The sequence below is a fragment of the Eptesicus fuscus genome, chromosome 3 (assembly GCF_027574615.1).
Source record: "Eptesicus fuscus isolate TK198812 chromosome 3, DD_ASM_mEF_20220401, whole genome shotgun sequence".
Taxonomy (NCBI): Eukaryota; Metazoa; Chordata; class Mammalia; order Chiroptera; family Vespertilionidae; genus Eptesicus; species Eptesicus fuscus.
In genome coordinates this window covers 113,062,238-113,074,844 of record NC_072475.1, presented here as the reverse complement: position 1 = coordinate 113,074,844, position 12,607 = coordinate 113,062,238, and the positions used below count along the sequence as shown (strand labels likewise).

General features: G+C 40.0%; 1 protein-coding gene across 1 annotated transcript in view; it reads right to left on the bottom strand.

The window, feature by feature from the left end:
- The window catches only part of SLC9A9 (solute carrier family 9 member A9), a 421,347-nt gene that overhangs the window by 202,618 nt on the left and 206,122 nt on the right, over positions 1–12,607 (bottom strand). Inside the window, 2 exon segments of the mRNA XM_054710390.1 lie at positions 1,102–1,139; positions 1,141–1,215. Coding sequence (XP_054566365.1) covers positions 1,102–1,139; positions 1,141–1,215 — 113 coding nt within the window.

Genomic DNA, 12,607 nt, shown 5'->3' with positions numbered 1-12,607 from the left:
ATAGATGTGCTTCCATATAAATGCATAAATATCATCACACTGTACATACTCATTGTCTGTTTGCTTCGTTTTATTTATTAATTTATTTTTTACTCTAAATAATTTTTTATTCAATAACAGTTGACATACAATATATTAGTTTCACGTGTACAACCTAGTGATTAGACATTACATAACTTACTAAATGATCATCCTGAGGATAAAGCTCCCACCAATTTCATACCATACATAGTTATTGCAATATTATTGACTATATTACCTATGCTGTACTTTACAACCCTGTAACTACAATCTGTACTTCTTAATCCCTTCTTGCCAAGATAGATAATAAATAAATAAATAAACAAACAAATAAATAAATAAATCTGAATCTGATTAAGTCTCTAGATTTATTTATCATTTTACAAGAAATACAGAGGATTGAAGAACAAATAAGGAACCATATTTAATTCAACCACAAGATAATTTGCCTTTTTTCCCAACAAATAAATGATCAGAAAAAAAAAAGAAGATGGCGGAGAACCTATGGATTAAAAGAGACTTAATAGTCATATCAGTCAATTGTAATATGTAGCCCTTATTTGGATCTGGATTCATACAAACTACCCCACAAACTAATAATGATAATGACAAAAAGAGGGAGTGTAGGTGAGTACAGTTAAAAACATTGGCCATATTTGATAACTGCTGAAGGGTGGAAGATAATTATTTTAATTCTCCATAGTCTTAATATTTTTGAAAAGTTCCATAGTAAATAATTTTTACCATTTAATTCAACAGATCATTTTTGGGAAAAAGATAAGTTAGAAAAAAATTAAGAACTGTAACTCAAAATGGTTATATATTCTAGAGAAATAAACTATAATAAATTTTAAAATGTGCTTCCCACTACTGAAGTTGCTTTCAGATCCATTTTTTGGAGTTATTAAAATATTCACCTGTTTATTTTCTTTTCTTTACTTTTTGTAATCATTAACAGATATATCAACTGCAAGTAAATAGAAATAAGAAATTACTGTGTAGAGGTGGATGATGGTCTTAGAAAATTATTAATTTAACTGTTTGATTCTTCAAAAGAAAGCATATTGGGTGAGCAATTACCTGGGTCTGTTGCCGACATCAGTGAACCAAAAAACAAAGTCAGTGAAATGGAAGTCTCCATCGTTCAACTCGTCAGCATATACCATAGCTTTTACAAAGCCCTACATAATTAACCTGTCGAAGAGAAAAATAAGATCTTCAAACATCAAGTTGAATCCTGTGCAAACCTATGCCATCAGAGCTAACATTTAATAGGCTCCCTAAATAAGCATCATGCACAAATTACATCATTCTGCCTTCATGGCCGTGCTAGCTATCAATATACTATCTAAATCTCTTGTCTATGAAAAACATTTTTACCAAATATCACAACTCATTCACCTGTAAAGGAGTAAGAGAACATTCTATAGTGCATTTTAATGAAAGCAAGATAAATCTAAAGGATATAAAAATAATCTGTCAAATACAACATAGCAAATCATGTTCACAAAAAGAGAAGGTGGGTTAATGCTGGTAAATAGATTGCTTTTCAGTTTTCATTGTTTTGTCTGCTAAGGGTGTCTGAAAGGGTTTACATTTCCAGTCTGTCACTGTGATGAGAAGGATATTGGCCACTGGCAGGGCATGCTGTCAACCAGTTACTTTACAATAGATGAACCTCAGCTACTGCTGGTGTCAGGACACTTCCAGAATGGGTGGAACACCACTATTAGGTTAGAGCGCCTGTAATTCAACACACTGTTCAAAATGAATCCTGAAATGGTTACATTTTGAATGCTGGGTTGTTGTTTTGTTGTTGTTGTTGTTGTGTGTGTGTGTGTGTGTGTGTGTGTGTGTGTGTGTGTGTGTGTGTGTGTGTGTGTGTGTGTTTCTCCATGAGATTATAAGGTTTATAAACTTACAAAGCCTACTCCATGGAATGAAAATGGTTTGTTTTGGTCCTCATTTGCCAATCTATAGCTTTTAAATTGTACTTAATTATTTAGTTGGCTGATAGATTTTGCTAAAATCCTAGTAGGGGAAACACAGAGATTGGTGAACTTGACCACATTCAAATCAATGTAAGTCATGGTAAGAGATCTTAGAAACTATAGACCCTCAGACCAATAGATGAATGTTTAAATATTCACATGTATTAAAGTTAGTTTCTTTTAAAATGTTCTAAAGTTGTAAGCATGGCTAAGAAGGCTAGAAATCAGATACTAGAAATTATAATGTCAAAGAGAATGCAGATGCTTCAAATTCTATTAAGAAAAATTTATCGCCGAGACCGGTTTGGCTCAGTGGATGGAGCGTCGGCCTGCGGACTGAAAGGTCCCAGGTTCGATTCCGGTCAAGGGCATGTGCCTTGGTTGCGGGCACGTCCCCAGTGGGGGGTGTGCAGAAGGCAGCTGATCGATGTTTCTAACTCTCTATCTCTCTCCCTTCCTCTCTGTAAAAAAATCAATAAAATATATTTAAAAAAAAAAAGAAAAAGAAAAAGAAAAATTTATCTGTGAGGGAATATATCAGATAGCACTGCATTTAAAACCAGGTTCTACCACTCACTACTATGATTTTAGGACATTACTAAAACTTCTTAAGTTTCATTCATGAGGTAGGGATAACAAAAATAGTTAGCTCATAGAGTTGTTTTAAGGGTTACCTGAGATATGTACATTTGGTTTCTGGCTAATAGCAAATTTTCAAATAAATTATTATTTTTGGTAATTATAATATTTATCAAATAGGCAATACTTACTTAGTATTTCTATTTCTTCACATGTTTTAACTCATTTAATTCACACATTAATCCTATAAAGTAGATACTCTTACTAGTGTACAGATGAGAAAACTAAACACAGTGTGATTAAGTAATTTGTTTAAGGTGACAGAGTTGCTAATTTGCAAACCCCAGATCTGAACTGTGGAGATTTGGCTCCAGTGCCCAGGCTTTTAGCTACCACATTGTATTCCCTAGGTAAGTTGTTCTATATGTTTCGATTGTGTGTTATCTCATAAAATATACTCACAACTCCCCTATTAGGTGGTTGCTCTAGGACTAGGTAGTACAAAAGAGAAGCAATGGATTATCCCAAAGAACATGGAAACAATACTACTCTATACGTTGACCTATTAAGACAACCCATAATGAGTTGGAGCTGAGAGACCCAACATTGCTATGAAGAATGCGGATTCAGTAGGAAAAGTTGAATCTTAACTGGGCTGAAGATATTAACATATCAGAGAGACTGTGCCATGGGGAACAGATTATTGTTGGGAAGAGGCATGAACAAGAGGCCTCAATCATGGCAGCTCACTCACACTTATCCTGGGGAGGGTCTGCCTGTTACAAGGGTGTGCAGCCTTTTGACAGGTACCGGGAAGCTTCATTCTGCATATTTGTTCATTTAATAGACATCTATTATGTGTCAGGCTCAGTAGTGGGTGCTTAAGCTATATCAGTGAAACAAACAAACAAACAAAACCCCCACAATGATCCCTGTATGCATTTTAGCAAGACAGACAGCAACAAAAATAATCATAAATTTGAATTTTATCTGTTGGGTAAAAGTCACTCTCTGAATTGGAAACTACAGGTCTGATCAACAGTGGGACATTCTCTAGGCAGTCCCGATATTACCATGGAAATGCTCTCAGTCTTTTCTTCATCCTCCTCTGTTGTTAGCCTTCCTTCACCACAGTCCTTTCTCATTTAAGCTGCTCTTCAAATATTGAGCATTAACAGACTCCAGAATCAATATAAACTTTATGACCTGTGACTACAGTTCTTAATTTTATACCCATTAGTTAATTTTACAGGTTAGGAATCTAAGGCTCAGAATTAAAATGATTTGCCCTTTGTTGAATAGAAGCCGTTAGACTGGGTAGGATAAAAAGTATATGTAATATACTACCCAGGCTTGGAAAGATTGATATAAATTAATGGTTTCCTATGAACTTACCAAAAATAATCAAATATAAACCAAAAGATGTGTATTTAGATTATTTCTGATTACTATTATTTATGAATGAAAAATTAAAAGCAATCTAAATGTCCAAGGAATTAATTATAGAACACATATATGATGAACTATTATGCAACTATTAATACAATATATACAGAAAAGTAAATTGATAAAGCAAATGATAAACTGGTAATAAATAATAAATTCAAATTTTATAAAAATCAAATATACTTAGGTATACATCCTATACAATAAAAGCTCAGCAACTGAAACGGCAGAACAACCAGATAACAGACTGAACGAGGCTGCCCCCCCCCCAGCAGGGACACCCACCCCAATCAGGGGCATGGTCAGCCTGTAAACTGCTGGCAGCCCTTACCCCAGCCAACCCTGCCTCCCAGTGGGGAAACCCCTACCCCAATCTGGGGCCCCCATCAGGGCAGGCCGGCCAGCCCCCACCCATTCACCAGGCCTTTATCCTATATAATAAAAGGGTAATATGCAAATTGACCCTAATGGTGGAATGACCAGAACAACCAGAACAACCACTTGACCAGTCACTATGAGGTGCACTGACCACCTCTTGGTCCTTTTTCCCGGCCATCAGACTCCAATTGCCCAATGGTGGGTGGCGGGGGATGCAGGAGGCACCAGGCCAAGGCCCCTGCCCGCCAGTCACCCCACACACAGAGGAGGAGCCATGGAGGGGGCAGGGCCGGAAAGCAGGCAGGAATAGCCGACCTCTCGGTTCCTCCCCCCAGCCAGCAGGGTCCGATCACCTGATGGCGAATGGGGAACTGGGAGTGGGTGGTGGCAGCGGGTGGGGCCAGCTGTGGGTAGCCTGGAAAGATGGCCCTGATAGCAGGCCAGGCCTAGGGACCATAACCATGCATGAATTTCGTGCACCGGGCCTCTAGTATAAACAGAAAAAGACCAGAAGCATATAGTCTGGAATGTTAACAGTGGTTACATAATTAAATTAAATGTAATATTTTCTGTTTGGCTTTCTGCATTTTTCCAGTTCTTTTTAGATAATAGTCATAATAAAAGCAAATAACAATGTCTATTAGTGAGTGCTATTATGTGACACAATACACTGAGAGGCCAGATTATTATGATCTCTGAACACATAATAATCTGGCCACTCAGTGTATATCCTATATAATAAAAGGCTAATATGCAAACTGTCCCCTTGACCAGGAGTTCGACCAGCAGGCAGGTTGGCCAACCACTCATGTCCCCTCCACCTGGCCAGGCTGGCTGGACCCCACCCATGCACAAATTCATGCACCGGGCCTGTAACATATATATTTATATGTACACTGAGTGACCAGATTATTATGCATTCAGAGATCATAATAATCTGGCCACTCAGTGTAGACATTCAATGTGTCATTTAATCCTTAGAATGTTATGAGTTAACTATCCCTTTTTATAAATGAAAAATTAAGACTCAAAGAGGTAACTTATTTAAGGTCAAATAAGTGGTTATGGAGCTGGATTCAAAATCAGGTAATTGGTAACCAAAGCCTACACTATAAAACCACCAACTCTATAAAGCTCTTTAATTGCTTCAAAATCAGGACAAACACTTGTGCATATACACACAAACACACATGCACATAGTTTGAAGTAAAAAAGACTTATTTACTTCAAAGTAACTCCTGGACATAATTATAGTTCAAATACCTTCCTTAAGATAACACTAAATATATATATATAAAGCCCAGTTCAGGGAAAGCTCAATATGGTCATTTTTAACAATGGTCATTATCATTAATAATTATAATAAGCCAATAATTAGTGTGCATCTTCTATGTCCAGGCACAATTTTATAAATCAGAGCTGTTGTCCTTATTGCTACATTATTAATTATTTAAAAAACTAGTTATAAGTGTATCACCAATAAGACTAAAAAATGAACCCATTAAGGAGCTCTGGTAAAGATGTAAGAGTAGGTGAACACTGTGTTCACCTCCTCCCAGGACCACTTCAAAATTATAACTAAATTATAGAACAATCAACCTGGAGAACCATCTGAAGACTAGGTGAACAGAAGTCCTATAAAAATGTAAAGAAAAAGCCATGTAGAGACTTGTAGGAGAGACACAAATGTGAAATAGGTTGTTCTCACACCTACATGTGCTGGTAGAGAATCAGCCAGCTGCATGTATATCTCAGCTGCAGAGGCCCGCATACCAGGTCAGGAAGAGGAGCCCACAAAATATCTGGCTATGAAAATCAGAAAGGATTCCACCCATCCAAGTGAAATGGAAGTCTGCTAGAAGCCCAAGCATCCTCTTAAAGAACCTGCTTACAGCCTCTTGCTCTCAGGCACTCACCCTGGCTCTGATAAAGAGACAGTGTCTCAGGGGGTGCCAGAGACATACAGAGAGAAACTGAGTTGTGTGGCTTCAGGGTGAGGGTTGGAGAGACAGCTGCCATAGTCCCTGAGTTGAACCCTCCACACTCAAACCCAAATTTCAATTTACATTAGTCTGATGAACACCACTAGCTCCAACCTGTAACTCCTGAGACCCCACCTTACCATAAAGGTTCACAGGTCCCTGGCAGGTAGCTGCTGGACTCGGTGTAAACTGTGACTTTTGATGAATGGCCTCAGACTCATCACTGGCACCAAATCTGAGTCTGTATTAACCACTCGATCTACCTGATGACTCCGTGAGAACATGCCTCACCAAACTCGCATACCACCCAAGGATCTAACAGTGGCTGAGCCATACATGCAGCAGGCAAGAGGCAACAGGTCTCAGGAAGCCCTGTGACTTTTGCTTTCCTGCCCTAGACCTGGTACTAGTGGCAGCCAGCCCTGAATCCTAACATGGCTTTCTCATGCCCATCCAGGCCTAGCACAGGCAGCTACCAACTATGCATTGCTTTGTAGCTCCTAACAGCTAACCCTGGGTTGATCAAAGGCAGCATCTGACATTAGCTTGCAGTGATGCCTCTCTCAAGAAGCTTCAGAACCAACACACCTGTTGGCCAGCTTCAGGTCTCAATACAGTACCACCTAATTAGCTCCACTGGAAGCACACCCAAAGGGTGGTCTCAGCACAATCCAGACCTGCTGGGGTGAACCCAGCTCTATGGAGTCAGCTTCTACACAGAAACTTGTACACTGTGGTTGTGACCAGTTCTCAAAATTACTCAGCCTGAGGGTCAATCCAACCCACTACCAAGCTAACAACAATCAAGGCTCAACTAAAACAGAAGGGCACACACAACCCACATAAGAGACACCCATGGAGCACCCAACTCAGGTGATCAGGAAGACTTTGCCACTGAGCCCCATGAGACACCTACTACATAAAGTCACACTACCATGACTGGGAGATGTAGCAGATCTATCTGCTTTATAGAAACAAATACAAAGAGGTAGCCAAAACGAGGAGACAAAGAAACATATACGAAATAAAAGAAAGGGGAAATACTATGAAAAGGAAATAAGTGAAATGAAGGAAAACAATCTACCAGAAACAGTTCAAAACACAGGTTATAAGGATGCTCAATGAATTTAGTGAGAACTTCAACAAATAGATACTAAGCATAAAAAGGTTCATAAGAACTATAAAAGAGAACAAGTCTGAAATGAAAAATACAACCGAAATGAAGAATACACTAGGAGTAATGAACAGCAGATTAGCTGATATAGAGAATAGAATCAGAAATTTGGAAGACAAGGTAGCAGAAAACACCCAATCAAAACAGCAAAAAAGAAAAATAAGAACTAAAAATGAGGATAGTTTAAGGGACCTTTGAGACAACATTCATACCAAAGAAAGAGAGGGGGGGGAAATAGAGGACAGATAGATAGATAGATAGATAGAGAGTAATTAAGAACCTACTTGTAAATATAATGACTGAAAACCTCTCTAACCTGGAGAAGGAAATAGACAGAGAAGTTCCAGGAAGTGCAGAGAGTCCCAAATAAAATGAACCTAAAGAGGTCCACACCAAGACACATCATAATTAAAATTCCAAAAGTTAAAGACAGAGTCTTAAAAGCAACAAGGGAAAGAAGTTAATTACCTACCAGGGAGCTCCCAATATGACTGTCAGTTGATTTCTCAGCAGAAACTTTTTAGGCCAGAAAGGATTAACACTGAATACTCAAAGTACTGAACAGCAGGGACCTAAAACCAAGACTACCCCACTCAGAAAAGCTATAATTTGAAATTGAAGAAGAGATTAAGAGCATTCAAGACAAGAAAAGCTAAAAGAGTTCATCATCACCAAATCAGTATTACAAGAAATGTTAAAGGGAATTCTTTAAGAAGAAGGAGGAAAAAAGAACATAAATATCTATAAAAGTGAAAGCATAATATGCTAATTAGACCGTACATCCTTCCGGGCAATCTTTCGGATGAAGCCGGGGCTGTGAGGGCCAAGGCAGCTGCCACGGCTGTGAGGGCTGAGCCCCTTGCACGAATTTCATGCATTAGGCCTCTAGTAAATAATAAAATGATAATCCTACCTAATAATAGTGTAATATGCAAATTGACCATACCTTCGCTACACCCACAAGCCACGCCCACCAGGAGATCGTCCCAGGGATGCTGCGTTCGGCTGAGCCCAAGGCAGGGAAAGCCTCGGGCAGGGGCTTTCCCGGCCTTGGGCACCAGCGGGGAGCCTGCAGGGATCGCAGAGAACCACCGGGGGTCGGCTCCTGCAATCCATAGCAGGGAGTCTGGGGTCCAGCCAAGCCCAAGGCTGCCACCCGGGGCCAGGCCCCAACCCTTAAAGAAGGCAGAAGGTGGTGGCCACAGCCAAGGCCTGGGTCCCTGGTGCCAGCAGAAAACTGGTGCAGGCAGCCAGGTGAATAAAGGTCTATTGCACGAATCTTCGTGCAAACGGGCTGCTAGTAACTATATACTTATCAATAGTCACTTTAAATGTAAATGAATTAAATCTCCCAATAAAAAGACATATGGTAGCTGAATGGATAAGAAAATAGTACCCACACATATGTTGTCTAGAAGAGAAAAACCCTCATTAGATCAAATGACAGACACAGAATGAAAGTGAAGAGATGGAAAAATATATTTTATGCAAATAAAGTTTGTTTTAAAAAGCAGGGGTAGCAATGCATATTTAGACAACATAGAATTTAAAACAAAGTCTATAAAAAGAGACAAAAAAGAACATTTTGTAATGATAAAGTAATCAACCCAACAAGAGGATATAACCCTTGTAAACATTTATGTACCCAATGCAGGCACACCTAAATATATAAAGCAAATATTGATGGACATAAAGAGAAAGTTAATAAGGAAGCAGTAGCCTTAAGTTACACATTATATCAGATGTTTTTAATTGATATTTCACCCCAAACATAAGAATATACATTATTTTCAAGGGCACATGGAATGTTTCCAAGGATACATGACAAGTTAGGCCACTAACAAGTCTCTATGAATTTCAAAAGATTGAAATCATATCAAACATCTTCCCCAACCACAATAGTATGAAACTAGAAATCAAATACAAGGAAACACTGAAAAACACAGAAACACAGGGACACTAAATAACATGTTAACAAACAATCAATAGGTTAACAATAAGATCAACAAAGAATCAAAAGTTACATTGAGACAAATGAAAATGGGAACAAAACAACCAAAATCTATGGAAGATAATGAAAGCAATGAATGCTAAGAAGGAATCATAGCATTTTAGGCCTACCTCAAGAAACATTACAAATAAACAATCTAACTTTATACCTAAAGGAACTAGAAAAAGAACAACAAAAAAAGCCCACAATGGGTTGAAGGAAGGAAATAATCAAGATCACAGCAGGCATAAACAAAATACAATTTAAAAACAATACAAAAGATCAATAAAACCAAGAACTGTTTCTTTGAAAAGATAGATAAGACTAATAAACCTTTAACGAGACTCATCAAGGAAAAATGAGAGTGGATCTAAATAAATAATATCAGAAATAAAAGAGAAGTGACACTTAAATCACAGCAATACAAATCAGTATAAGAAAACAGTACAGGCTTTCCGGGAAGATGGCGACTGGCAGGAAGGTAGGGAGAGAGAGAGTGTGAGTGAGGAACCCATAGAGGAGAGTGTAGACATGTGTGGTGTGTGTGTGTATGAGCTAGGGTCAGTTAGATTCTGCAGGTCTTCCAAGGGGCTGCCTAACCGGGCAGTCCTAGACGGCAGAGCCCCGCGCACAAAGCGGACACATCTCCGCGCCTGGTGCGGACGTGGAGACCTCGCCATCTTGAGAAACAGAGCTGCCTGAGACTCGGATCCTGGCTTCTGACACAAACCAGGACCCTGCAGTCACTGGGGACAGAGAACTGCTATCACAGCTTCAGACCAACAGACAACAAGAATCCAGACTTCCTGGCAGAATTCCGTGAGTCAAAGAGCCTATCCCCCTCCCCGCAGGCGCGCAGACAGCACCATTTTAACTGAAAGACCCGCCCCTCGCCCAAGCCACAGAACTTTGCGCAGGGACTCGCTCCCCCTCAGGGAATTTGGCGCGCGCTGCGAGCACACAGGAGAGAATCAGCTCCCTGTTGGGGAAATCTGTCAGTGCGCACAGAGGGCTCCCCTTCGGAGAATTTGGGGGAATTTGGCTTGCGGGTCGCAGCTCCCCCTTCGGGGAATCTTGGTGCTTGCACAGAGGGGCTTTCCCTTTGGGGAATTTGGCGCACAGGACAGACTCCGCCCCCCTTCCGGGACTCCAGGAGAGTGCACGGAGCCAGCTCACCTTCAGGAAATTAAGAGTGTGCACCCTACCCGGTTTGGCTCAGTAGAGAGAGCACACACAGGATGCAGCTCCACTTCAGGGAATTTGGCACGCCGGACACAGCTGCCTGGGATCCCTGACTCACAGCACGTTCACACTAAGAGCCAGCGATCCCAATTGTTGGTGCATGCACACACAGGGACCCTGATTCTCAATGAGAAACCGCACAAGGCAACAGAGACTCTGACACTCGAGTCTTGGTGCAGAAACAGGGAAACTCTGACTCCTGGCACATGCTAAGGATCTCATTTTCGGCACATACCAACAGTGTGGTGCAGACAGGGCCCCTGATTCTAAGTGTGCACACGAGACCACACGGAACACTGGGGACACTGACCCTGGGCAAGTCTGGTTCCCACCAACCAAAGGCAGCCACACGTCCTAGTGTCAGAGCACTTCAGTGAAACTCGGGTGGAGCGAAGTCCCCACAGCACACGACCCAGGTCCACGCAAACGGAAGCTTGAGCTTTCTGGTGATAGCCAGAATGGGGAAATGAAATAACTCACAGAGGAAAGAAAATGTGGAGTCGCCAAGAAAGGAAATCAGTGAAACTGAAGCTTGCAACATGACCGAAAAGGAGTTTAGAGTAATGGTCGTGGAATTTATACATCGGATGGATGAGAAAATTAACAACTTATGCAAGAATCAGGAAGAAATAAAAAGTGATATAGCTACAATCAAAAACACCATGGAAAGTTTCAACAGTAGACTACAAGAAGCAGAGGACCGAATTAGTGAGTTAGAAGATCAGGTACAGAAACAAGCTCAATCTGAACAGCAATTGGAGAAAAGAATTAAAAAGCAGGAGGAAAGCCTAAGGGAGCTTCGGGACAACATGAAACGAAGTAACATACGTGTAATAGGGCTGGCAGAAGGACAAGAAGAGCAGCAGGGATTAGAAAATCTATTTGAAGAAATAATGACAGAAAACTTCCCGGATATGGGAAAGATAAAAGTTACACAAGTACAGAGAGTCCCAAGCAGGATCAAACCCAAAAGACCCACACCAAGACATGTCATAATTTCAATGGCAAATATGAATGATAAAGAGAGAATATTAAAGGCGTCAAGAGAGAGACAGAGAGTTACCTACAAAGGAACACCCATCAGATTGTCAAATGATTACTCAACAGAAACACAACAAGCTAGAAGTGAATGGAAGGAGGTATACAAAGTGTTGCAAAGCAAAGGACTGAATCCAAGAATACTATATCCAGCAAGACTATCAATCAAAATTGAAGGGGAAATCAGGAGCTTTGCTGACAAAAAAAGGCTTAAGGAGTTTATCACCACCAAACCAGCAATGCAAGAATTGCTAAAGGGAATACTGTAAAAAGACGTAATAAACAGGTAAGAAGGAATACAGACACAAAAATAGGTATGACTACAAACAAATACCTTTCAGTAATAACTTTAAATGTAAACGGACTAAATGCTCCAATAAAAAGATATCGAGTAGCTGAATGGATAAAAAAACACGACCCATATATATGCTGTCTACAAGAGACCCACCTCAGAACAAGAGACTCACACAGATTGAAAGTGAAGAAATGGAAAAATATCTTTCAGGCAAATGGAAATGAAAAAAAAGCTGGGGTAGCAATACTTATATCTGACAAAATAGACCTCAAAGTAAATGCCATAACAAGAGATAAAGAAGGCCACTTCATAATACTAAAGGGAGAAATCCAACAAGAAGAAATAATTCTGGTAAACATATACGCTCCCAATATAGGAGCACCCAAATACATAAAAAAACTCCTGGAGGATTTCAAGGGAGAGATTAATAGCAATACAATCATAGTAGGAGATTTTAATACCCCACTATCA